This window comes from Carcharhinus amblyrhynchos, unplaced genomic scaffold (assembly GCF_965287045.1).
Source record: "Carcharhinus amblyrhynchos unplaced genomic scaffold, sCarAmb.v2.hapA chromosome_1005, whole genome shotgun sequence".
Taxonomy (NCBI): domain Eukaryota; kingdom Metazoa; phylum Chordata; class Chondrichthyes; order Carcharhiniformes; family Carcharhinidae; genus Carcharhinus; species Carcharhinus amblyrhynchos.
Window position 1 is genome coordinate 1 of NW_027650745.1, and position 27,789 is coordinate 27,789.

General features: G+C 50.8%; 2 protein-coding genes across 2 annotated transcripts in view; both read left to right on the forward strand.

Moving 5' to 3' along the window:
* Nucleotides 1-4,072: 4,072 nt before the first annotated feature.
* LOC145340427 (uncharacterized) lies at nucleotides 4,073-8,353 on the forward strand. The gene is made up of 2 exons (XM_080184897.1): nucleotides 4,073-4,128; nucleotides 6,693-8,353. The coding sequence occupies exon 2, from the start codon at nucleotides 6,784-6,786 to the stop codon at nucleotides 7,525-7,527; it is 744 nt and encodes a 247-aa protein (XP_080041023.1). The 5' UTR covers nucleotides 4,073-4,128; nucleotides 6,693-6,783; the 3' UTR covers nucleotides 7,528-8,353.
* Nucleotides 8,354-9,778: 1,425 nt separating this feature from the next.
* Nucleotides 9,779-27,789, forward strand: part of LOC145340429 (aldehyde dehydrogenase family 3 member B2-like) — a 34,068-nt gene continuing 16,057 nt past the window's right edge. The window contains exons 1-3 of the mRNA XM_080184898.1: nucleotides 9,779-9,944; nucleotides 23,561-23,756; nucleotides 24,653-24,763. Of these exons, the coding sequence (XP_080041024.1) occupies nucleotides 23,595-23,756; nucleotides 24,653-24,763 (273 nt within the window). The 5' untranslated portion in view covers nucleotides 9,779-9,944; nucleotides 23,561-23,594. The remainder of the gene's footprint in view (nucleotides 9,945-23,560; nucleotides 23,757-24,652; nucleotides 24,764-27,789) is intronic.

Sequence of the window (27,789 nt, forward strand, 5' to 3'; positions counted from 1 at the left end):
ATATCGAGGCCATTTGGCTCGTCCAGTCACAAGGAGCCTTGTTTCCAGCCTTGCTCCCCACACGAGTCTGTCTGAGCCGCACTGAGATACATTATTATGGATGGGGGTGGGGTCAGTGGGGTACACTATGATGGGCGGTGGGGCAGTGGGGTACATTGGAACTGATGGGGGTCAGTGGGGTACATTACAAGAACATAAGAAATAGGAGTAGGCCATCTAGCCCCTCGAGCCTGCCCCGCCATTCAATAAGATCATGGCTGATCTGTCGTGGCTCAGTTCCACATTCCCGCCCTCTCCCCATTACCCTTAATCCCCTCTCTTATCAAAAACCCATCAACCCGCGTCTTAAAAATATTTAGCGAGGCAGCCTCCACCACTTCAACGGGCAGAGAATTCCAGAGATTCACCACCCTTTGAGTGAAGAAGTTCCTCCTCAACTCCATTCTAAACCGCCCCCCCTTTATCTTGAGGCTGTGCCCCCTAGTCCTACTGTCCTTTCTGAGCGGGAAGAGTCTCTCCACCTCTATCCTATCCATCCCATTCATCATCTTATACGTCTCAATGAGATCTCCCGTCATTCTTCTAAACTCTAACGAGTACAAGCCTAGTTTATTCAGCCTCTCCTCATAGCTCAACTCCGGCATCAGCCTAGTAAACCTCCTCTGCACTCCCTTGAAGGCCAAAATATCCTTGCGTAAGTGCGGCGACCAAAACTGCACACAGTACTCCAGCTGTGGCCTCACCAATGCCCCTATACAGCCGCAGCAAGACCTCCCTACTTTTATATTCAATCCCCCTCGCTATGAAGGCCAGCATCCCATTCGCCTTCCTGACCACCTGCAAGCTGGGTTTTTGCGTCTCATGCACAAGGACCCCGAGGTCCCTCTGCACCGTCGCCTGCTGCAGTTTTTCGCCACGTAAGTAATAATCCTTCCTACCATTATTACCAAAGTGGACCACCTCGCACTTGCCAACATTAAATTCCATTTGCCATTTCCTGGCCCATTCGCCCAGCCTATCTAGATCCTTCTGCAGACTCTCCACACCCTCCGCACAATTTGCCGTTCCACCAATCTTGGTGTCTTCAGCAAATTTCGACACCATACACTCGGTTCCCTCCTCCAGATCATCTATATAAATGGTAAATAGCTGAGGCCCCAGCACCGACCCCGGGGCACTCCACTAGTCACCAACCGCCAATCCGAATAGCACCCATTGACCCCCACTCTCTGCCTCCTATTTGACAACCAATCCTCTATCCACGCTAACACCCTACCCCCAACTCCATGTCCCCTGACCTTCTGCAGTAACCTCTTGTGAGGTACCTTGTCAAACGCCTTCTGAAAATCAAGACAGACCACATCCACCGGCTCTCCTCTATCCACCGCCCTAGACACATCCTCATAGAACTCCAGTAAATTTGTCAGACACGACTTCCCCTTAACGAAACCGTGCTGCGTCTGCTCTATCAAGCAATTCCCCTCAAGATGCCTCGCTATTTCCTCCTTGATGACGGATTCTAACATTTTACCTACAACAGACGTTAAACTAACCGGCCTATAATTCCCTGCCTTTTGCCTGGCACCCTTCTTAAACAACCGCGTAACATTCTGAAAGAAATGGCGGAGGTGATAGTGGATGCCTTGGTGGTTATTTTCCAGACGTCGCTGGATTCCGGGGAAGTGCCGGAAGATTGGAAAACAGCTAATGTTACGCCGTTGTTTAAGAAGGGTGCCAGGCAAAAGGCGGGGAATTATAGGCCGGTTAGTTTAACGTCTGTGGTAGGTAAAATGTTAGAATCCGTCATTAAGGAGGAAATTGCGAGGCATCTTGAAGGGAATTGCTTGATAGGGCGGACGCAACACGGTTTCATTAAAGGGAAGTCGTGTCTGACAAATTTACTGGAGTTCTATGAGGATGTGTCTAGGGCAGTGGATAGAGGAGAGCCGGTGGATGTGGTCTTTCTGGATTTTCAGAAGGCGTTTGACAAGGTACCTCACAAGAGGTTATTGCAGAAGGTCAGGGGACATGGAGTTGGGGGTAGGGTGTTAGCGTGGATAGAGGATTGGTTGTCAAATAGGAGGCAGAGAGTGGGGGTCAATGGGTGCTATTCGGATTGGCGGTTGGTGACTAGTGGGGTGCCCCAGGGGTCGGTGCTGGGGCCTCAGCTATTTACAATTTATATAGATGATCTGGAGGAGGGAACCGAGTGCAGGGTGTCGAAATTTGCTGATGACACCAAGATTGGGGGAAAGGCAAATTGTGCGGAGGGTGTGGAGAGTCTGCAGAAGGATCTAGATAGGCTGGGCGAATGGGCCAGGAAATGGCAAATGGAATTTAATGTTGGCAAGTGTGAGGTGGTCCACTTTGGTAGGAAGAATGGTAGGAAGGACTATTACTTACGTGGCGAAAAACTGCAGCAGGCGACGGTGCAGAGGGACCTCGGGGTCCTTGTGCATGAGTCGCAAAAACCCAGCTTGCAGGTGCAGCAGGTGGTCAGGAAGGCGAATGGGATGCTGGCCTTCATAGCGAGGGGGATTGAATATAAAAGTAGGGAGGTCTTGCTGCAGCTGTATAGGGCATTGGTGAGGCCGCAGCTGGAGTACTGTGTGCAGTTTTGGGCGCCGCACCTGCGCAAGGATATTTTGGCCCTGGAGGGAGTGCAGAGGAGGTTTACTAGGCTGATACCGGAGTTGAGGGGATTGAGCTATGAGGAGAGGCTGAATAAACTAGGCTTGTACTCGTTAGAGTTTAGAAGAATGAGGGGAGATCTCATTGAGACGTATAAGATGATGAATGGGATGGATAGGATAGAGGTGGAGAGACTCTTCCCACTCAGAAAGGACAGTAGGACTAGGGGGCACAGCCTCAAGATAAAGGGGAGGCGGTTTAGAACGGAGTTGAGGAGGAACTTCTTCACTCAAAGGGTGGTGAATCTCTGGAATTCTCTGCCCGTTGAAGTGGTGGAGGCTGCCTCGCTAAATATTTTTAAGAAGCGGGTTGATGGGTTCTTGATAAGAGAGGGGATTAAGGGTTATGGGGAGAGGGCGGGAAAATGGAACTGAGCCACAACAGATCAGCCATGATCTTATTGAATGGCGGGGCAGGCTCGAAGGGCTAGATGGCCTACTCCTGCTCCTATTTCTTATGTTCTTATATTAGCCGTTTTCCAATCTTCCCTGGAATCCAGCGATGTTTGGAAAATATGATGGGGGTCAGTGGGGTACATTGGGACTGATGTGGGGGGGGGGGGTCACTGGGGTACATTGGGACTGATGGGGGGGGGTTAGTGGGGTACATTGGGACTGGTGGGGCGGTCACTGGGGTACATTGGGACTGATGGGGGGGGTCAGTGGGGTACATTGGGACTGATGGGGGGGTCACTGGGGGACATTGGGACTGATGGGGGGGTCACTGGGGTACATTGGGACTGATGGGGGGGGTCAGTGGGGTACATTGGGACTGATGTGGGGGGGGGGTCACTGGGGTACATTGGGACTGATGGGGGGGTCACTGGGGGACATTGGGACTGATGGGGGGGTCAGTGGGGGACATTGGGACTGATGGGGGGGAGCCGGTTGCTATCACAACCACAAGCTGTGGGTAACCCACGCCCACAAGTTTGGGCATGCGCTGAGTCGCTGCACCAGAGGAGGCTACTGAGCATGCGTACTTGAGGCTGGGCGGCGCGTGCTCAGGATGAACCTTGAGGCTTGCGTTGCGGCAGCTGGGCATGCGCGCTGAAGACTGGCAATCCGAGGTGAACATGCGCGCTGAGGACTGGCAATCCGAGGTGAACATGCGCGCTGAGGACTGGCAATCCGAGGTGAACATGCGCGCTGAGGACTGGCAATCCGAGCTGAACATGCGCGCTGAGGACTGGCATTCCGATGTGAGCATGCGCGCTCAGAACTGGCAGTGCGAGCGGGGCGTCCGCGCTGATCGAACTGTGAGCATGCGCAGTGAGGACAGGCCGCGCGGAAGTCACTGTGAGCATGCGCAGGGAGTGTGGCCGTTACTGTGAGCATGCGCAGGGAGAGTGGCGGTTACTGTGAACATGCGCAGTGAGTGTGGAGGAAGCCACGAATGGGCGGCAGAGAGAGACAGGAGCCGGAGAGGCTGCTGGAGGTGAGTTCACTGCAGCCTGAGAGCCCCCAGGGTAAGGGGCACTGTTACCATGGAGACCAGAGGGAAAGGTCAACAACATGGCACTGCAGGGTCAGAGTTCAAAATATCCCAGAGACTGAACAGCAACTGACCCTGAGAGAGAGAGAGAGAGAGACTGACCCTGAGAGAGAGAGAGAGAGAGACTGACCCTGAGAGAGAGAGAGAGAGACTGACCCTGAGAGAGAGAGAGAGAGACTGACCCTGAGAGAGAGAGAGAGAGACTGACCCTGAGAGAGAGAGAGAGAGACTGACCCTGAGAGAGAGAGAGACTGACCCTGAGAGAGAGAGAGAGAGACTGACCCTGAGAGAGAGAGAGAGAGACTGACCCTGAGAGAGAGAGAGAGAGAGACTGACCCTGAGAGAGAGAGAGAGAGAGACTGACCCTGAGAGAGAGAGAGAGAGACTGACCCTGAGAGAGAGAGAGAGAGACTGACCCTGAGAGAGAGAGAGAGAGACTGACCCTGAGAGAGAGAGAGAGAGACTGACCCTGAGAGAGAGAGAGAGAGACTGACCCTGAGAGAGAGAGAGACTGACCCTGAGAGAGAGAGAGAGAGACTGACCCTGAGAGAGAGAGAGACTGACCCTGAGAGAGAGAGAGAGAGACTGACCCTGAGAGAGAGAGAGAGAGACTGACCCTGAGAGAGAGAGAGAGAGACTGACCCTGAGAGAGAGAGAGAGAGACTGACCCTGAGAGAGAGAGAGAGAGACTGACCCTGAGAGAGAGAGAGAGAGACTGACCCTGAGAGAGAGAGAGAGAGACTGACCCTGAGAGAGAGAGAGAGAGACTGACCCTGAGAGAGAGAGAGAGAGAGACTGACCCTGAGAGAGAGAGAGAGAGAGACTGACCCTGAGAGAGAGAGAGAGAGAGACTGACCCTGAGAGAGAGAGAGAGAGAGACTGACCCTGAGAGAGAGAGAGAGAGAGACTGACCCTGAGAGAGAGAGAGAGAGAGACTGACCCTGAGAGAGAGAGAGAGAGAGAGACTGACCCTGAGAGAGAGAGAGAGAGAGACTGACCCTGAGAGAGAGAGAGAGAGAGACTGACCCTGAGAGAGAGAGAGAGAGAGACTGACCCTGAGAGAGAGAGAGAGAGAGACTGACCCTGAGAGAGAGAGAGAGAGAGACTGACCCTGAGAGAGAGAGAGAGAGAGACTGACCCTGAGAGAGAGAGAGAGAGAGACTGACCCTGAGAGAGAGAGAGAGAGAGACTGACCCTGAGAGAGAGAGAGAGAGAGACTGACCCTGAGAGAGAGAGAGAGAGAGACTGACCCTGAGAGAGAGAGAGAGAGAGACTGACCCTGAGAGAGAGAGAGAGAGAGACTGACCCTGAGAGAGAGAGAGAGAGAGACTGACCCTGAGAGAGAGAGAGAGAGAGACTGACCCTGAGAGAGAGAGAGAGAGAGACTGACCCTGAGAGAGAGAGAGAGAGAGACTGACCCTGAGAGAGAGAGAGAGAGAGACTGACCCTGAGAGAGAGAGAGAGAGAGACTGACCCTGAGAGAGAGAGAGAGAGAGACTGACCCTGAGAGAGAGAGAGAGAGAGACTGACCCTGAGAGAGAGAGAGAGAGAGACTGACCCTGAGAGAGAGAGAGAGAGAGACTGACCCTGAGAGAGAGAGAGAGAGAGACTGACCCTGAGAGAGAGAGAGAGAGAGACTGACCCTGAGAGAGAGAGAGAGAGAGACTGACCCTGAGAGAGAGAGAGAGAGAGACTGACCCTGAGAGAGAGAGAGAGAGAGAGAGAGAGACTGACCCTGAGAGAGAGAGAGAGAGACTGACCCTGAGAGAGAGAGAGAGAGAGACTGACCCTGAGAGAGAGAGAGAGAGAGAGAGAGACTGATCCTGACAGTGGTCTGGAGCTCAGCCAGGGGTGAAATATTGTGACCCGCCTCGCCCACCCTCGGGCTGTTGCCCAGGAGAGGGTGGAGGTCTGTCACCGGGGAATAAAACTGATGTTGGGGGTTGAAGATGAGCTTCAACCCGGTGAACATTTGGTGGAAATTTCTGCTCATCCGGAGCTTGATACCAGATAACGTCAGTAAGTGGCTTGAGGGGGAAATGTGGAAATAACGGTGTCTGTTTACACATCCTCCTCTGGTCCTCTAAGAGTTGAGGGTCTTTGGGCTCCTGTCAAAGTTTGAGTTGAGTTTGTGACGAATTGGGATGAGCGTGTCTTTAGTGGTAGATATTGTTGGTGTAAATACAATGAGCCAAAGGGTCTTTCCTGCAATGTATGCCTGTATAAAATCCCTCCTTCACTCCCTGTTGTGTTCCTGCCTCTCTATATATCTCTGTTCCCACAAATGGAAGCCAGAATCTTATGTAGGTACAGATTCAGTGACGGGTTCCCTTTCTCAAAGAAAATCGGTGTAGGAGATGTATTTTTACGGCAATCCACTAGTTTGATGGTCACTCTTTTTTTGCGGTGTTGACCCCACAGATATTGGGACTCAGTTTGATTGTTTTGATGTTTCGATAGGTTCCTTCACACTCCCTTTCTGTTCCTCTTTTGACTGCACTGTGCAGGGTATCAGGACGGCAGGATTTGCATCTGGCAGCTCACGTGCCGGGGGGTTCGATCGGTTTTTAGTGAGCTGAGCGTGGTCAGATTTTGAACATGGATGACGGGAGCACCGTTCACCGCGGGGAGAAACCGTACAAGTGTCCGGCGTGCGGGCGAGGCTTCAGCGAACCGTCTGCCCTGTCGAGGCACGAACACGGCCACTCCGAGGAGAAGCGGTTGCGGTGTGCAGACTGTGGGAAGGGATTCAGTTACCCGTCCGTGCTGGAGATTCACCGGCGCATCCACACCGGGGAGAGGCCGTTTGCCTGCTGCGAGTGCGGGAAGGAATTCACTCAGTCGTCCACCTTGCGGATACACCGGCGAGTTCACACCGGGGAGAGACTATCCACCTGTCCCGAGTGTGGCAAGGGCTTCACCAGGGCGTCCGACCTGCGGGCGCACCGGCGGGTTCACACCGGGGAGAGACCGTTCGCCTGCTCCGCCTGCGGCAAGGCCTTCACGCAGTTCGCCAACCTGCTGACCCACCAGCGGGTTCACAGCGGGGAGAGACCGTTCGCCTGCCCCGAGTGCGGCAAGGCCTTCACGGTGCACTCCCACCTGCTGGACCACCGGCGGGTTCACACGGGGGAGAGACCCTTTGTCTGCTCCGAGTGCGGCAAGGGCTTTGTCAACTCGTCTAACTGCCTCCGGCACCAGCGCATTCACACCGGCGAGAGGCCTTTCACCTGCCCCGAGTGCGGCAAAGGGTTCACGCGCTCATCCTACCTGCTCAGTCACCAGCAATCTCACCAATCGTCACAGCCATCGGACTGTGCTGTTCGTCAGACCCAGGACTGAACCAGGCTCAGACTGTGCTCACCTTGATAAACTCCAGCCCAGTCCTCCGTGTTAATACTCCGGGTGTGAGACACAAACAAATTAGCTTCACGTTAAACACCCGCACAGAAATTTGGAGCAGAAGTGAGCAAATGCAGCCTACCATTCAATCAGATGGTAGCTGATCTCTCCCTGCTCTCAAATCCACCTCCCCACCTGTTCCCCTTCACCCGTTTCTTAAATCAGAAATAGATCAACTCATTCTTAAAACAATTTACATCTACAGAGTGGGACAAGTCTTTGTTAATGTCTTTGAAACAAGTTGTGTTTGGTTGTCACTTCCCAGATCCCAGTCTATCTTTGTCAGAAAATCATGTTTGAATCCGTCCACTCAAAAGTTTTACCCCAAAGTCCCAGTGATGAGCTGTGTCACTCCTGCCAGCTCCTCCTCCTGGAGCTTTAACACTGATTAATTACACCGACCGCACCCCAACAGCTTGTTGGTTTGAACATGAATTTTAAAAAGTGCCGTTTACAGTGGAGAAAAACCGTACATGTTTGTGTAGATGAAGCATCAGCCAGTTATTACTCAGGTAGCACCGTGGGTTAGCGCTGCTGCTCCACAGCCCCAGGGACCTGGGTTCGATTCCCGGCTCGGGTCACTGTCTGGGTGGAGTTTGCACATTCTCCTCGTGTCTGTGTGGATTTCCTCCGGGTGCTCCCACAGTCCAAAGATGCGCGGGTTAGGTTGATTGGCCGTGCTAAATTCCCCCTTAGTGTTCCGGGATGCATGGGTTACAGGGTTGAGTGGGTAAATATGTGGGGGTACAGACTTGATGGGCCGAACGGCGCCTCCCTGCTCTGTAGGGTTTCTATGATTTCTTCTATTTGCTCAGACACTCTCCGAGCATTCCAATTCAATAAGAGAAACAAGAACAGCAATAAACTCTCTAATTCATTCAACGATCTTTCTTTATTTACTCTTCAGGTCCCAGCGCAAACTTAAAAAGCTGCAACACTGACTCTTACTGAAGTTAAACTTTAACTGAAGACTGAGGGTGGTAGGACAGTGGATGTTGTCCGTATGGACTTCAGTGAGTCCCTCCGTGGCAGACTGGTACACAAGGTGAAGTCACACCAGATCAGAGGTGAACTGGCTGAGTCACAGAGGGTAGCAGTGGGAGGGTGTGTTTCTGAATGGAGGGCTGTCCCTTAGGGATGAGCGCTGGGACCTTTGCTATTTGTAATATTGATCAATGATTTGAAGTGGATTGATTAGTGAGTTTGCGGACGACACCAAAGGTTGGTGGGTTTGCGGATAGCGATGAGGAGCGCCAGAGGGATATAGAGAGTGGAGAGACGGTAGATGGAGTTTAATCCGGACAAATGTGAGGCGGTGCATTTTGGAAGGTCTAATACAGAGAGGGAATGCACAGTAAATTTCAGAACCCTTAATATTGATAGGCAGAGGGATCTGGGTGTACAGGTACACAGGTCACTGAAAGTAGGTGGAGAAGGTAGTTCAGAAGGCATACGGCACGCTTGCCTTCATGAGCCGAGATATTCAGTTTAAAAACTGGCAAGTCATGTTGCAGCTTTATCGAACCTTAGTCAGGTTGCACTTGCAATATAATGTTCCGTTCTGGTCGCCCACACCACCAGGTGGATGTGGAGGCTTTTGGAAAGGATACGGAAAAATTTGATCAGGATGTTGCCCTGGTAGGGAGGGCAGTAGCTATAAGGAGAGGTTGGAGAAACTTGATTTGTTCTCATTGGAATGACAGAGATATAGGGGCGACCTGATAGAAGTCAACAACGTTATGAGGAGCAGGGACAGAGAGGATAGTCAGAAGCTTTTCCCCCCAGGTTGGAAGTCAGTACAAGGGGGGGCACAGGTTTAAGAGGCAAGGTTTAAAGGAGATGTACAAGTAACGTTTTTGTTTTACACAGAGGGTGGTGGATGCCTGGAACTCGCTGCCAGGGGAAGGTAGAAGAAGCAGATCTGACGGTGACTTTTAAGGGAAGTCTGGACAAATACGTGAACCGGATGGGAATCAGGGGTCTGCAGAAGGGTGGAGGTTTTAGTTCAGTCGGGGGCAGCATGGTCAGTCCAGGCTTGGAGGGCCGAAGGGCCTGTTCCTGGGCTGTAATTTCCTTTGTTCTATTACCTTGAATTATTTAACTGAAAGTAGATACCACCGAGTCATGGAAAAACGTCGGCCAAGAAATATCCGCGATGTAGCATCTATCTTCCCTCTGAAGAATCCTCCAGGTCACGCTTATTACAATGGTCAATCTCGTTAAGAGTTGTAAACGCAGGCCTGGAGATGTCTTTCATCTACAAATTCCTTCACTTGCTTCCAGAAGATTCTCCGTCATCCAGCCAATGGTGGAACCAGAAACTGATCACACGGCTCGAACAGCCAATGAAATTACTCGTAAGTGACGCCCGTATGCTTACTTCAGATGGCAAGTCCCTCGTAGACCCATAGAAAATTACAGCTCAGAAACAGGCCTTTTGGCCCTTCTTGTCTGTGCTGAACCATTTTTCTGCCTAGTCCCACTGACCTGTACCTGGACCATATCCCTCCACACCCCTCTCATCCATGAACCCGTCCAAGTTTTTCTTAAATGTTATAAGTGACCCCGCATTTACCACTTTATCCGGCAGCTCATTCCACACTCCCGCCACTCTCTGTGTGAAGAAACCCCCCCTAATGTTCCCTTTAAACTTCTCTCCTTTCACCCTTAACCCATGTCCTCCTCTAGCCTCAGTGGAAAAAGCCTGCTTGCATTCACTCTATACCCATCTCACCTTATACACCTCTATCAAATCTCCCCTCATTCTCCAGGGAATAAAGTCCTAACCTATTCAATCTCTCTCTGTAACTCAGCTTCTCAAGTCCCGGCAACATCCTTGTAAACCTTCTCTGCATTCTTTCAACCTTATTTACATCCTTCCTGTAATTAGGTGACCAAAACCGCGCACAATACTCCAAATTCAGCCTTACCAATGTCTTATATAACCTCACCCTAACATTCCAACTCTTATACTCAATACTTTGATTTATAAAGGCCAATGTACCAAAAGCACTCTTTACGACCCTATCCACCTGTGACGCCACTTTTAGAGAATTATGTATCTGTATTCCTAGATCCCTCTGTTCCACTGCACTCTTCAGAGTCCTACCATTTACCCTGTACGTTCTACTTTGGTTTGTCCTTCCGAAGTGCAATACCTCACACTTGTCTGCATTAAACTCCATCTGCCATTTTTCAGCCCATTTTTCTAGCTGGTCCAAATCCCTCTGCAAGCTTTGAAACCCTTCCTCATTGTCCACTGCACCTCCAATCTTTGTATCATCAGCAAATTTGCTGATCCAATTTACCACGTTATCATCCAGATCATTGATATAGATGACAAACAACAATGGACCCAACACCGATCCCTGCGGCACTCCACTAGTCACAGGCCTCCACTCAGAGAAGCAATCCTCCACTACCACTCTCTGGCTTCTTCCATTGAGCCAGTGTCTAATCCAATTTACTACCTCTCCATGTATACCTAGTGACTGAACCTTCCTAACTAACCTCCCATGTGGGACCTTGTCAAAGGCCTTACTGAAGTCCATGTAGACAACATCCACCACCTTCCCTTCATCCACTTTCCTGGTAACCTCCTCGAAAAACTCTAATAGATTGGTCAAACATGACCTACCACGCACAAAGCCATGTTGACTCTCCCTAATAAGTATTTGTAGATCCTATCTCTTAGTACTCCTTCCAATAATTTACGTATGACTGATGTCAAACTTACCGGCCTATAATTTCCCGGATTATTATTTGAGCCTTTCTTAAACAACGGAACAACATGAGCTATCCTCCAATCATCCGGCACCTCACCCCTGGATACCGACATTTTAAATAAATCCTCCAGGGCCCCTGCAAATTCAACACTAGTCTCCTTCAAGGTCCGAGGGGTTACCCTGTCAGGTCCTGGGGATTTATCTACCCTGATTTGCCTCAAGACAGCAAGCACCTCCTCCCCTTTAATCTGTATGTGTTCCATGACCTCCCTCCTTGTTTGTCTTATTTCCATAGACTCCATGCCAGTTTCCTTAGTAAATATGGATGCAAAAAACCCATTTAATGTCTCTCCCATTTCTTTTGGTTCCATACAAAGCCAACCACTCTAATTTTCAAGAGGACCAATTTTATCTTTTTGTTCTAAACAGCAATACAATTCAATTGAGTCTACTTGAAAGTAAACAACTTCCCATGTTTGAACACAGGAATCATTGGACCACAGTTCCCAGACTAGATCCATGATTCAGCGTAACTTTATGACCTGCAACTGATTTTAATTAGAACTTGCATGGAGGTCAGTCACCAGTGGAGTGCCCCAGGGATCTGTTCTGGGACCCTTGCTGTTTGTTATTTTCATAAATGACCTGGATGAGGAAGTGGAGGGATGGGTTAGTAAGTTCGCCGACGATACAAAGGTTGGTGGTGTTGTGGATGGTCTGGAGGGATGTCAGAAATTGCAGCGGGACATAGATAGGATGCAAGACTGGGCGGAGAAGTGGCAGATGGACTTCAACGCGGATAAATGTGTAGTGGTCCATTTTGGCAGGACCAATGGGATGAAGGAGTGCAATATCAAGGGTCTTAGCAGTGTTGGGGAGCAGAGGGATCTTGGGGTCCGGGTCCATAGGACTCTGAAATCGGCCTCACAGATGGAGGATGTGGTCAAGAAGGCGTATGGTGTACTGGCCTTCATTAATCGAGGGATTGAGTTTAGGAGTCGGGAGGTAATGCTGCAACTTTATAAGACCCTTGTCAGACCCCACTTGGAGTACTCTGCGCAGTTCTGGTCACCTCACTACAGAAAGGATGTGGAAGCTATTGAGAGGGTGCAGAGGAGATTTACAAGGATGTTGCCTGGATTGGGAGGCATGCCTTATGAGGATAGGTTGAGGGAGCTGGGTCTCTTCTCCCTGGAGAGACGAAGGTTGAGAGGCGACCTGATAGAGGTTTATAAAATGTTGAGAGGAATAAATAGGGTGGATTCTCGGAGGCTATTTCCCAGGGCTGAAATGGGCGCTACGAGAGGGACACAGGTTTAAGGTGCTGGGGAGCAGGTACAGAGGAGATGTCAGGGGTAAGTTTTTCACTCAGAGGGTGGTGAGTGAGTGGAATCGGCTGCCATCGGTGGTGGTAGAGGCGAACTCGCTGGGGTCTTTTAAAAGACTTCTGGATGAGTATATGGGATCTAATGGGATTGAGGGTTATAGATAGTTCTATGGCTTGGTAGGTATGGATGTGATCGGAGCAACTTGTGGGCCGAAGGGCCTGTTTGTGCTGTAGTGTTCTATGTTCTATAACTTGACCAAAAAATCCCAGCATGCCTAACTCTCAATCACAATAGCCACTTTAAAACCGCTATTGCCATTACCGTTGCTAAATTATTGTTGTCAGTGTTCTTTCTCCATCAACACCATCATCTGCCCTGTGGAGATGCAAGGATGTCCAAGGGGTGACGTGTTGGCAGAGTAGTTAACGCTGCTATCTCACAGCGCCAGGGACCCGGGTTCAAGTCCCGGCTGGGGTCACTGTCCGTGTGGACAGTGTGTATGCTCTCCCCGTGTCTGCGTGCAGTGGGAGGACTCTTCTAGTATCCCAGAGCAACACCAATCAGCCAGTTGGAGGACTCCTCCAATATCCCACAGTGCCGCAGTCAACAATGGGAGGACCCCTCCAACGTTCCAGGCTGCACCAGTTAGCAAGTGGGAGGACTCCTCCAGTATCCCAAGCTGCACCAGTGAGTAACGGGTACAGCAGTACCCCAGGTTCCACCAGCCGGCAGTGGGAGGACGACAGATAGACTGGTTCGACCTTAACCTGGTGTTATGAGACTTCTTACTGTGTTGACCCCAGTCCAACACCGGCATCTCCCCATCATCCCAGAGTGCGCCCATCAGCCAAGGACTCCTCCAGTATCCCAGAGTGCAGCAGTCAGCCATTGGGAGGACTCCTGCCATATCCCAGACAGCATAAATCAACATTTCTCCAATAACTCAGGCTACACCAGTCAATAGTAGGAATACTCCTCCAGTATCCCAGAGTGCAGTGATCAGCAGTGAGAGGATTCCCGCCGGATCCCAGAGTGCAAAAGGACATAGTGGTTGACTTCTCCAGAATGCACAAACGCTCCATCACAAGGAAACTTTGATTTATTATTGTCACATGTACCAGGATACAATGAAAAGTGTTGTTTCTGCCGCGCTATACAGACAAAGGACAAACATAAGAACATAAGAAATAGGAGCAGGAGTAGGCCATCCAGCCCTTCGAGCCTGCCCCGCCATTCAATAAGATCATGGCTGATCTGTCGCTGCTCAGTTCCACTTTCCCGCCCTCTCCCCATAACCCCCAATCCCCTCTCCTATCAAAAACCCATCAACCCGCGTCTTAAAAATATCTAGCGAGGCAGCCTCCACCACTTCAACGGGCAGAGAATTCCAGAGATTCACCACCCTTTGAGTGAAGAAGTTCCTCCTCAACTCCGTTCTAAACCACCCCCCCCTTTATCTTGAGGCTGTGCCCCCTAGTCCTACTATCCTTTCTGAGCGGGAAGAGTCTCTCCACCTCTATCCTATCCATCCCATTCATCATCTTATACGTCTCAATGAGATCTCCCCTCATTCTTCTAAACTCTAACGAGTACAAGCCTAGTTTATTCAGCCTCTCCTCATAGCTCAACCCCCTCAACTCCGGCATCAGCCCAGCAAACCTCCTCTGCACTCCCTCCAAGGCCAAAATATCCTTGCGCAGGTGCGGCACCCAAAAATGCACACAGTACTCCAGTTTCGGCCTCACCAATGCCCTATACAGCTGCAGCAAGACCTCCCTACTTTTATATTCAATCCCCCTCGCTATGAAGGCCAGCATCCCATTCGCCTTCCTGACCACCTGCTGCACCTGCAAGCTGGGTTTTTGCGACTCATGCACAAGGACCCCGAGGTCCCTCTGCACCGTCGCCTGCTGCAGTTTTTCGCCACGTAAGTAATAGTAATAAATAATAGTAATAAATAATTAATAATAATAGTAATAAACCCAAAGCATCCTCTGTGTCTCCAATATATATATGTCCTTCATGTCTCCAATATACACTTCCGCATCCCCGTGTCTCCAATATGTACATCATCCTGTCTCCAATGCATACGTGTCCATATATTTCCAATATATACCTCCCTCTGTGTCTCCAATATTCAGTGCTTCCAATAACTATGTCAAGACATTGGTAAGGCCACACTTGGAATACTGTGTGCAATTCTGGCCACCCTATTATAGAAAGGATATTATTAAACTAGAAAGAGTGCAGAAAAGATTTACTAGGATGCTACTGGGACTTGATGGATTGAGTTATAAGGAGAGGCTGGATAGACTGGGACTTTTTTCTCTGGAGCGTAGGAGGCTGAGGGGTGATCTTATAGAGGTCTACAAAATAATGAGGGGCACAGATCAGCTAGATAGTCAATATCTTTTCCCCAAAGATAGGGGAGTCTAAAACTAGAGGGCAGAGGTTAAAGGTGAGAGAGGAGAGATATAAAAGTGTACAGAGGGGCAATTTTTTCACACAGAGGGTGGTGAGTGTCTGGAACGAGCTGCCAGAGGCAGTAGTAGAGGCGGGTACAATTTTATCTTTTAAAAAGCATTTAGACAGTTACATGGGTAAGATGGGTATAGAGGGATATGGGCCAAATGCGGGCAATTGGGATTAGCTTAGGGGTTAAAAAAGTTAAGCGCCCTCTACACTGTCCGCCATCAAACACTCCCCAGGACAGGTACAGCACGGGGTTAGATACAGAGTAAAGCTCCCTCTACACTGTCCCCCCATCAAACACTCCCAGGACAGGTACAGCACGGGGTTAGATACAGAGTAAAGCTCCCTCTACACTGTCCCCCCATCAAACACTCCCAGGACAGGTACAGCACGGGGTTAGATACAGAGTAAAGCTCCCTCTACACTGTCCCCCATAAAACCCTCCCAGGACAGGTACAGCACGGGGTTAGATACAGAGTAAAGCTCCCTCTACACTGTCCCCCCCATCAAACACTCCCAGGACAGGTACAGCACGGGGTTAGATACAGAGTAAAGCTCCCTCTACACTGTCCCCCATAAAACCCTCCCAGGACAGGTACAGCACGGGGTTAGATACAGAGTAAAGCTCCCTCTACACTGTCCCCCCATCAAACACTCCCAGGACAGGTACAGCACGGGGTTAGATACAGAGTAAAGCTCCCTCTACACTGTCCCCCTATCAAACACTCCCAGGACAGGTACAGCACGGGGTTAGATACAGAGTAAAGCTCCCTCTACACTGTCCCCCTATCAAACACTCCCAGGACAGATACAGCACGGGGTTAGATACAGAGTAAAGCTCCCTCTACACTGTCCTGTGTAACAGGCTGGAGAAGGGGCTGATTGACCCTTTCCTGTTCCTGTGGAACAGTCTGAATAGTCCCCTCCTGTTCTGTGTAAGAGGCTGGAGAGTTCATAGATTATAGAGGTTTACAACATGGAAACAAGCCCTTCAGCCCAACTTGTTGATGTCGCCCCTCTTTTTAAAACTCCTGAGCTAATCCCAATTGCCCACATTTGGCCCATATCCCTCTATACCCATCGTACCCATGTAACTGTCTAAACGCTTTTTAAAAGACAAAATTGTCCCAATCTCTAGTACTACCTCTGGCAGCTCGTTCCAGACACTCACCACCCTCTGTGTGAAAAAATTGCCCCTCTGGACCCTTCTGTATCTCTCCCCTCTCGCCTTAAACCTCTGCCCTCTAGTTTTAGACTCCCCTACCTTTGGGAAAAGATATTGACTATCTCTCTGATCTGTGCCCCTCGTTATTTTATAGATCTCTATAAGATCACCCCTCAGCCTCCTACCCTCCAGAAAAAAAGTCCCAATCTATCCAGCCTCTCCTTATAACTCAATCCATCAAGTCCCAGTCATATCCTAGTAAATCTTTTCTGCACTCTTTCTAGTTTAATAATATCCTTTCTATAATAGGGTGACCAGAACTGGACTCCAGACCAGAAAACCAAGTGTGGCCTTACCAATGTCTTGTACAACTTCACCAAGACGTCCCAACTCCTGTATTCAATGTTCTGACCGATGAAACCAAGCATGCTGAATGCCTTCTTCACCACTCTGTCCACCTGTGACTCCACTTTCAAGGAGCTATGAACATGTACCCCTAGATCTCTTTGTTCTGTAACTCTCCCCTACCATTAACTGAGTAAGTCCTGCCCTGGTTCAATCGACCAAAATGCATCACCTCGCATTTATCTAAATTAAACTGCATCTGCCGTTAGTCAGCCCACTGGCCCAATTGATCAAAACCCCATTGCAATTGGAGATAACTTTCTTCACTGTCCACCGTGTCACCAATCTTGGTGTCATCTGTAAACTTACGAACCATGCCTGCTATATTCTCATCCAAATCATTCATATAAATGGCAAATAACAGTGGACCCAGTACTAATCCCTGAGGCACACCACTCATCACAAGCCTCCAGTTTGAAAAACAACTCTCTACAACCACCTGTCATCAAGCTAATTTTGAATCCATTTAGATACCTCACCCTGAATCCCAAGAGATTTAAGCTTATGCAACAACCTACCATGTGGTACCTTGTCAAAGACCTTGCACAAGTCCATGTAGACAACATCAAGTGAGCGGGGACAGTGGGATTAGTTTGGGGATTGATACAGGGCCACGGGGAGAGAGCGGGGGCAGTGGGATTAGTTTGGGGATTGATACAGGGCTATGGGGAGAGAGCGGGGCAGTGGGATTAGTTTGGGGATTGATACAGGGCTATGGGGAGAGAGTGGGGCAGTGGGATTAGTTTGGGGATTGATACGGGGCTATGGGGAGAGAGCGGGGGCAGTGGGATTAGTTTGGGGATTGATACAGGGCTATGGGGAGAGAGCGGGACAGTGGGATTAGTTTGGGGATTGATGCAGGGCTATGGGGAGAGAGCGGGGGCAGTGAGATTAGTTTGGGGATTGATACAGGGCTATGGAGAGAGAGTGGGGGCAGTGGGATTAGTTTGGGGATTGGTACAGGGCTGTGGGGAGAGAGCGGGGGCAGTGGGTTTAGTTTGGGGATTGATACAGGGCTATGGGGAGAGAGCAGGGCAGTGGGATTAGTTTGGGGATTGATACAGGGCTATGGGGAGAGAGCGGGGCAGTGGGATTAGTTTGGGGATTGATACAGGGCTATGGGGAGAGAGCGGGGCAGTGGGATTAGTTTGGGGATTGACACAGGGCTATGGGGAGAGAGCGGGTCAGTGGGATTAGTTTGGGGATTGGTACAGGGCTATGGGGAGAGAGCGGGGGTCAGTGGGTTTAGTTTGGGGATTGATACAGGGCTATGGGGAGAGAGCGGGACAGTGGGATTAGTTTGGGATTGATACAGGGCTATGGGGAGAGAGCGGGGGGCAGTGGGTTTAGTTTGGGGATTGATACAGGGCTATGGGGAGAGAGCGGGGCAGTGGGATTAGTTTGGGGATTGATACAGGGCTATGGGGAGAGAGTGGGGCAGTGGGATTAGTTTGGGGATTGATACAGGGCTATGGGGAGAGAGCGGGGCAGTGGGATTAGTTTGGGGATTGATACAGGGCTATGGGGAGAGAGCGGGGGGGCAGTGGGATTAGTTTGGGGATTGATACAGGGCTATGGGGAGAGAGCGGGGCAGTGGGATTAGTTTGGGGATTGATACAGGGCTATGGGGAGAGAGCAGGGGGCAGTGGGATTAGTTTGGGGATTGATACAGGGCTATGGGGAGAGAGCGGGGCAGTGGGATTAGTTTGGGGATTGATACAGGGCTATGGGGAGAGAGCGGGGGCAGTGGGATTAGTTTGGGATTGATACAGGGCTATGGGGAGAGAGCGGGGCAGTGGGATTAGTTTGGGGATTGATACAGGGCTATGGGGAGAGAGCGGGGCAGTGGGATTAATTTGGGGATTGATACAGGGCTATGGGGAGAGAGTGGGACAGTGGGATTAGTTTGGGGATTGATACAGGGCTATGGGGAGAGAGCGGGGACAGTGGGATTAGTTTGGGGATTGATACAGGGCTATGGGGAGAGAGCGGGGCAGTGGGATTAGTTTGGGGATTGATACAGGGCTATGGGGATAGAGCGGGGGCAGTGGGATTAGTTTAGGGATTGATACAGAGCTATGGGGAGAGAGCAGGGCAGTGGGATTAGTTTGGGGATTGATACAGGGCGATGGGGAGAGAATGGGGACAGTAGGATTAGTTTGGGGATTGATACAGGGCTATGGGGAGAGAGCGGGGGCAGTGGGATTAGTTTAGGGATTGATACAGGGCTATGGGGAGAGAGCGGGGCAGTGGGATTAGTTTAGGGATTGATACAGGTCTATGGGGAGAGAGCGGGGCAGTGGGATTAGTTTGGGATTGATACAGGGCTATGGGGAGAGAGCGGGGGCAGTGGGATTAGTTTCGGATTGATACAGGGTGTGGGGAGAGAGCGGGGGCAGTGGGATTAGTTTGGGATTGATACAGCGAGCAGTGTATCTTATCTCCTGGAAATGCTGCCAGTTTTATTAACCGCAGTACACGGGGTGCCTGAATGTTGCAATATCTCTGTGGAACTGTCAATGTTTCTGTGCGATGTGATTTCATCTTCAGCAGAAGCAATTCAGTCTATTTACAATAACCTTGAACCAGTTTCCGTTCGGAGCTTCCTGCGTTCTGGAAATGTGTGTGTGCGCGTGATCTAATTCCCCCCTTAGTGAGTTCGGGGAATGATCAGGGTTACGGGGATAGGTGGGACTGTTGTTGGTACAGGCACGATGGGCCAAACTGCCTTGTTCTGTACTTTGGGGGTCTTATGATTCCTGTCGACCCCCCCCCCCCCCCCCCCCACTAACATTTCATCCCCTCGTTAGCCAAGAAACTAATTACCACGGACTTAATTTAGCAAAAAATGGTCTAAGACTCTCTGCCCTGCGTCTTTCTAGGAGTTCCAAAGACTCCCAAACCCTTTCTCCCCGTTCCCCGGCACCCCCAGGCCAACCTTGGCAGCCGTTAGAGGAGCCCGAGACAGCCGGGTGGCGCAGTGATCCAGGAGGATCGCAACGGGGGGGCGGGGAGGACCAGCGGGCGACACCGAGACTCGGGGACGGAAGTTCCAAGGGGGCAAGGGTCGATTTGGTTTATTGTGGTCACGCGCGTTAGCACACGGCGAAAACTACTACTACTCGCGCTCGATACAGCCAAAGCATACCGTTCCTAGAGTACAGAGGGAACAAGGAAAGGAGAGGGTGCAGAATCTCGAGTTGCGGTCACAGCGAGGGCGTAGAGAAACACCAACCTAACGCGAGGTGGGTCCATTCAAAAGGCTGACGGCCGCAGGGAAGAAACTGTTCTTGAGCCGGTGGGTACGGGACCTCCGACTTTCGTATCTTTTTCCCCGGCGGAAGAGAGAATGTCCGGGGGTGCGTAGGGGTCTTGATTACGCCGGCTGCTTTTCCCCCCACCGAGGCAGCGGGAAGTGTAGACGGAGTCGACGGATGGGAGGCTGGTTTTGGGCTCCACGCACAGCAGGAGCCCAGACCGAGCTGTGATACAACCAGAAAGGACGCTTTCTGTGGGGCGTCTGTGAGAGTGGTCACGGACCCTGCCAAATTTCCTTAGCCTCCTGAGAAAGTAGAGGCGTTGGCGGGTTATGGCCACCGTAGTGTCAACGTGGAGGGACCAGGACAGATGGGATCTGAATACCTAGAAACTTGAAATCCCCTCGAGTATTTCCTCTTTGACTGCATTGATGTAAGAACCACACAGCACAGGGAACAGACCCTCCAACAAGCCCGTGCCGCCTTTTTAACATTCAGTGAGCGCCTCCTTCCACCCATCAGTTTTGCCTACGCCTCTTGGACTCCAAAAGCATGACCTCTACTACACTTCCTGAGATCCATGACAATCTCCTTTGGTTTGTTGGCATGGAGGGAGAGGTGATTGTCGTTTGGCCACTTTGCCGGGTTCTTTATCTCTTCCCTGGACTCCCGTCCCGTCCTTGTTGGAGATCCAACCCAATGCAGCAAGGAGGTCATGCAGCATGCGACGGTGCAGAGGGACCTGGGCGTCCTTGTGCACGAGTCGCAAAAACCCAGCCTACAGGTGCAGCAGGTGGTCAGGAAGGCAAATGGCCTCTTCATAGCGAGGGGGATTGAATATAAAAGTAGGGAGGTCTTGCTGCGGCTGTATAGGGCATTGGTGAGGCCGCAGCTGGAGTACTGTGTGCAGTTTTGGTCGCCGCACTTATGCAAGGATATTTTGGCCTTGGAGGGAGTGCAGAGGAGGTTTACTAGGCTGATACCGGAGTTGAGGGGATTGAGCTATGAGGAGAGGCTGAATAAACTAGGCTTGTACTCGTTAGAGTTTAGAAGAATGAGGGGAGATCTCATTGAGACGTATAAGATGATGAATGGGATGGATAGGATAGAGGTGGAGAGACTCTTCCCGCTCAGAAAGGACAGTAGGACTAGGGGGCACAGCCTCAAGATAAAGGGGGGGGCGGTTTAGAACGGAGTTGAGGAGGAACTTCTTCACTCAAAGGGTGGTGAATCTCTGGAATTCTCTGCCCGTTGAAGTGGTGGAGGCTGCCTCGCTAAATATTTTTAAGACGTGGGTTGATGGGTTTTTGATAAGAGAGGGGATTAAGGGTTATGGGGAGAGGGCGGGAAAGTGGAACTGAGACACGACAGATCAGCCATGATCTTATTGAATGGCGGGGCAGGCTCGAAGGGCTAGATGGCCTACTCCTGCTCCTATTTCTTATGTTCTTATGTCATCAGCAAATTTGAGTTGGAGGACGATTTGGCCCCACAGCTGAACAAGGACTAAGGGAGTGAGGGTAGAGCCTTGTGGGGCACTGTTGTTGAGGAGGATGATGGTGGAGGAGGTGTTGTTACCTACCCTATGACCTGTGGGCTAGGAAGTCAGGGATCCGAGCCCCTGGCCTTGGTGTTTGGAGATGAGTTTTGCAGGAATAATGGTGTTGAACAATTGGCTAAATAGTCAATACCTTTGCTCAAAGGTAGGGGGGTCTAAAACTAGAGGGCATTGGTTGCAGGTGAGAGGGGAACAAAGAACAAAAACAGCCCGGGAAACAGGCCCTTTGGCCCAAGGAGCCCGCACCGCCCAACGCCACCAGTCCCCCCTTCCACCCATGACCCTTATCTATGCTTAAGGCATTTCACATTGAGGGAAACTGATTTAGGGACAATTTATTCCTGCCAATCAGCCTAACAGCACATCTTTGGGGTGTGGGAGGAAACCGGAGCACCCGGAGAAAACCCACACACGCACGGGGAGAATGCGCAAACTCCCCACAGACACCGACCCAAATCCAGGTGTCTGCACAGCAATCAGCGATAGTCACTGAGCTGTCGTCTTGCCCAGTATCTGGTCCAGTTTAGGCACACACTAACGACATGAAGCACTAGGCCAATCTCGAACAACCAAGAGCAGCCCCAGTACGACCCATCGCGTGTATGCCCCTCGTTGGACAACAAGGCGGACCGACTTAAAACCTGTGAATGAAAAGAGAAAAACATTATTATCATACCATATCCATTTCCCTTACCAGGGACGCCCCAATGCTAATGAACCTTATTTAAAACAATCTCCTATATCCACCCATCTCCAACCCAGTCATGTGCCTGTCTAAGTTACTCTTAAACAACTCCAGCATGTTTGCCTCCACCACCTTACTTGGCAGAGCATTCCATACCCCCACTACCCTCTGTGTGAAAAACCTCCCTCTAATATCCGTGTTATACCTCTCCCCACTCACCTTAAGCCCGTGGCCCCTCGTCCTGTGTGTCTCTAACATAGGAAATAGCTTACCTTTGTTTACTCTATCTATACCCTTCATAATCTTACATACCTCTGGATATGGGCCAAACGCGGGCAATTGGGATGAGCTGAGGGTTTCGCTCAGCGGGTGGTGAGTGTCTGGAACGAGCTGTCGGAGGTAGTGGGAGAGGCAGGTTCAATTTTGTCTTCAGAAAAGCATTTCGATAGTTACATGGGTACGATGGGTACAGAGGGGTATAGATTGGGACGAGCTTAGTCATCAACAAAAGGGTGGCATGAACAATAAGGGCCCTGCCCTCAACCTCTATGACTCTCTGAAGGTTGAGCCATCGTCAATAAATAGGAATCTGACGTAGGTATGTAGGTGTTCCAGGGAGATGGTGTCTGCTGTGGACCTGTTGTGGCGATGGGTGAACTATAGCGGATCCAGGGCAGCCCAGAAGGCTGGATTTGATTCGTGCCATACTTGTCTATGCCACCCTGTTTTTTAAAACCCCTAAGCTAATCCCAATTGCCCACATTTGGCCCATATCCCTCGAGACCCGTGTAACTGTCTCAATGCTTTTTAGAAGACAAAATTGTCCCCGTCTCTACTACTAGCTCATTCCAGACACTCACCACCCTCTGTGTGAAAAAATTGCCTCTCTGGACCCTCTCCCCTCTCTCACCTTAAACCTCTGCCCTCTAGTTTTAGACTCCCCTACCTTTGGGAGAAAAGATATTGATTATCTCGCTGATCTGTTCCCCTCATTATTTTATAGACCTCTATAAGATCACCCCTCTACGCTCCAGAGGAAAAAGTCCCAGTCTCTCCAGCCTCTCCTTATAACCCAATCCATCAAGTCCCGGTAGCATCCTAGTAGATCTTTTCCGCACTCTTTCTAGTTTAATAATATCCTTTCTATAATAGGGTGACCAGAATTGCACACAGTATTCCAAGTGTGGCCTTCCCAATGTCTTGTACAACTCCAACAAGACGTCCCAACTCCTGCAACAAAATATGCATTTCAATGAACCAATCACTCATCCCCCCCCTCCCTCGCCGTTCACTCCCCCTCCCTCGCCGTTCACTCCCCCTCCCTCGCCGTTCACTCCCCCTCCCTCGCCGTTCACTCCGCACTCTGTCTTTCTCACAGATTTCCCTGGGGTTACCCACTCTGCCGCTCGACAATGTCCACCTTTGCCGATTCCTTGCTGAGATTACGGAACGCCTTTGAGAATGGGAAGAGTCGCCCGCTGGAGTTTCGAATCAACCAGCTGAACTCGGTGATCCGGTTACTGGAGGAGAATGAAGCTACCCTTCTCAATGTTCTGTACATGGATCTCCACAAGGTGAGAATCACTGTGTGGATTAAACTCCTCAATCTACCTCACCCGGTGGGCGGGCCTGTCACCCGGTGGGCGGGCCTGTCACCCGGTGGGCGGGCCTGTCACCCGGTGGGCGGGCCTGTCACCCGGTGGGCGGGCCTGTCATCCGGTGGGCGGGCCTGTGACCCAGTGGGCCTGTCACCTGGTGGGCGGGCCTGTCACGTGGTAGGTGAGCTTGTCACCCAGTGGGCCTGTCACCCAGTGAGTGGGCCTGTCACCCAGTGAGTGGGCCTGTCACCCAGTGAGTGGGCCTGTCACCCAGTGAGTGAGCCTGTCACCCGGTGGGTGGGCCTGTCACCCGGTGGGTGGGCCTGTCACCCGGTGGGTGAGCCTGTCACCCAGTGGGCCTGTCACCCAGTGAACCTGTGACCCAGTGGGCGGGCCTGTGACCCGGTGGGCGGGCCTGTCACCCAGTGAGCGGGCCTGTCACCCAGTGGGCCTGTCACCCAGTAGGCGAGCCTATCACCCAGTGGACCTGTCACCCGGTGGGCGGGCCTGTCACCCAGTGAGCCTGTCACCCAGTGAGCGGGCCTGTCACCCAGTGGGCCTGTCACCCAGTGAGCGGGCCTGTCACCCAGTGAGCCTGTCACCCGGTGGGCGAGCCTGTCACCCGGTGGGCGAGCCTGTCACCCAGTGGGCCTGTCACCCGGTGGGCGAGCCTGTCACCCAGTGGGCCTGTCACCCGGTGGGCGAGCCTGTCACCCAGTGAGCCTGTCACCCGGTGGGCGAGCTTGTCACCCAGTGAGCGGGCCTGTCACCCAGTGAGCCTGTCACCCGGTGAGCGAGCCTGTCACCCAGTAGGCGAGCCTGTCCACACTCCGGGATGTTAAATTGTTGACTGTGGGTTTTGATTTTTGCAGAGTCGGTTCGAGGCGATGATTGCTGAGATTAGATTTGTTAGAAATGAGGCGATGTATACCCTGAACAACATCAAGAGCTGGACTGAACCTGAGGTGGTGGAGAAATCATTTGTAGGTACCCAGAGCAACTCCCCCTCTCTTTCTCTGCCTCTCAATCTCCAGCTCCCTGTCAGTCTCTCAGCCTTCCTCTCAGGCTATCTATCTCTTCCCATTTGTCTTTGTCTTTCTCTGACTCTCGTTCACCTGTCGTCTTTCTGGAGTGAGATCTCAGTCATTCTCAGTGTCCCTGTGAGGTTTAGTGAGATCTCAGTCATTCTCAGTGTCCTTGTGCGGTTTAGTGAGATCTGTCATTCTCAGTGTCTGTGAGGTTTAGTGAGATCTCAGTAATTCTCAGTGTCCCTCTGAGGTTTAGTGAGATCTCAGTCATTCTCAGTGTCCCTGTGAGGTTTAGTGAGATCTCAGTCATTCTCAGTGTCCTTGTGCGGTTTAGTGAGATCTCAGTCATTCTCAGTGTCCCTGTGAGGTTTAGTGACATCTCAGTCACTCTCAGTGTCCCTGTGAAGTTTAGTGAGATCTCAGTCATTCTCAGAGACTGTGAAGTTTAGTGAGATCTCACTCATTCTCAGTGTCCCTGTGAGGTTTAGTGAGATCTCACTCATTCTGAGTGTCTGTGCGGTTTAGTGAGATCTCACTCATTCTCAGTGTCCCTGTGAGGTTTAGTGAGATCTCACTCATTCTGAGTGTCTGTGCAGTTTAGTGACATCTCAGTCATTCTCAGTGTCCCTGTGAGGTTTCGTGAGATCTCAGTAATTCCCAGTGTCCCTGTGAAGTTTAGTGAGATCTCAATCATTCTCAGAGACTGTGAAGTTTAGTGAGATCTCACTCATTCTCAGTATTTGTGCGGTTTAGTGAGTTCTCAGTCATTTTCAGTATAGAACATAGAACACTACAGCACAAACAGGCCCTTCAGCCCACAAGTTGCTCCGATCACATCCATACCTACCAAGCCCTAGAACTATCTATAACCCCCAATCCCATTAGATCCCATACACTCATCCAGAAGTCTATTAAAAGACCCCAGCGAGTTCGCCTCTACCACCACCGATGGCAGCCGATTCCACTCACTCACCACCCTCTGAGTGAAAAACTTACCCCTGACATCTCCTCTGTACCTGCTCCCCAGCACCTTAAACCCTGTGTCCTTTTGTAGCGACCATTTCAGCCCTGGGAAATAGCCTCCGAATCCACCCTATTTATTCCTCTCAACATGTTATAAACCTCTATCAGGTCACCTCTCAACCTTTGTCTCTCCAGGGAGAAGAGTCCCAGCTCCCTCAACCTATCCTCATAAGGCATGCCTCCCAATCCAGGCAACATCCTTGTAAACCTCCTCTGCACCCTCTCATCTGTGCAGTTTAGTGAGATCTCAGTCATTCTCAGTGTCTGTGAAGTTTAGTGAGATCTCAGTCATTCTCAGTGAGAGTGCGGTTTAGTGAGATCTCAGTCATTCTCAGTGAGAGTGCGGTTTAGTGAGATCTCAGTCATTCTCAGTGAGAGTGCGGTTTAGTGAGATCTCAGTCATTCTCAGTGAGAGTGCGGTTTAGTGAGATCTCAGTCATTCTCAGTGTCTGTGAAGTTTAGTGAGATTTGTCATTCTCAGTGAGAGTGCGGTTTAGTGAGATCTCAGTCATTCTCAATGAGAGTGCAGTTTAGTGAGATCTCAGTCATTCTCAGTATCTGTAGTTTAACAAAGAACAACACAGCCTGGGACACAGGCCATTCGGCCCAACGAGCCCACGCCGCCATCTTAACAATGTGTTTTTCCTACACCTCCCTTGACCCATGTCTATGCATATGGTCCCCCCATTGGAAACCAGATTCAGGGGAGAATAATTTAGGGACAGTTTGTTACACCAATCAGCCTAAGAGCACATCTTTGGGGTGTGGGAGGAAACCGGAGCACCCGGAGGAAACCCACGCAAGCACGGGGAGAATGTGCAAACTCCCACAGACACCGGCCCAAATCCATGTATCTGCACAGCAAACAGTGATAGTCACTGAGCTGTCGTGGTGCCCATCTGCTGGTCCAGGTTTAAGCGTACACAAACAACGTGAAGTACTAGGCTACTCTCGAAACATCCAAGAGCAGCCCACGCATGACCCACCGTGTGTTTGCCCCTCGTTGGACAACAAGGTGGTCCGACACACCTGTGGAGTAAAAGAGACAAAACATCAACACATGTAGCATTAGATTTCCAGTAACGTCCCGAGGCTCTGATCCTTATTTAAAACCGTCTCCTATAACCCTCCATCCCTGTTTCGCTCATGTGTCTATCTAAGTAAACCTTAAACAAGTCCAGCATGCCTGCCTCCACCACCTTACTTGGCAGTGCATTCCATACCCCCACGACCCTCTGTGTGAAAAACCTCCCTCTAGCATCCAAATTATACCTCTCCCCCCTCACCCTTAGCCCGTGACCCCTCGTGATAGTTGTCCCCAGTCTAGGGAAAAGCCTGCCACTGTTGACTCTATCTATACCCTTCATTATTTTATACACCTCTATCAGATCCCCCCCTTAATCTCTGTCTTTCTAAGGTGAAGAGCCCCAGTTTACCCAATCTTTCCTCATAACCCAGTCCTTCCATACCAGGCAGCATCCTGGTAAACCTCCTCTGCACTCTCTCCAGGGTCTCCATGTCCTTCTGGTAGTAAGGTGACCAGAACTGGATGCAGTACTCCAAATGCAGTCTAACCAACGTTCTATACAACTGTAGCATTAGACGCCAGCTCTTGTACTCTATACCCCTCCCTATAAAGGCTAGCATTCCATAAGCTTTCTTCACAACCTTCTCTACCTTCAGAGACTTGTGCACTTGCACTCCCAGGTCCCTTTGCATTTCTATACTCCTAATCGGTCTACCCTTTATCATGTAACTCCTCCTACATTATTCCTTCCAAAATGCATCACCTCGCATTTATCAGGATTAAATTCCACCTGCCATTTATCTGCCCAATATACCAACCTATCTATATCCTGCTGTGTCACCTGACAATCTTCCTCACTATCCACCAATCCTGCCATCTTGGTGTCATCTGCAAACTTGCTGATCACACCACGTACGCCCTCTTCCAAGTC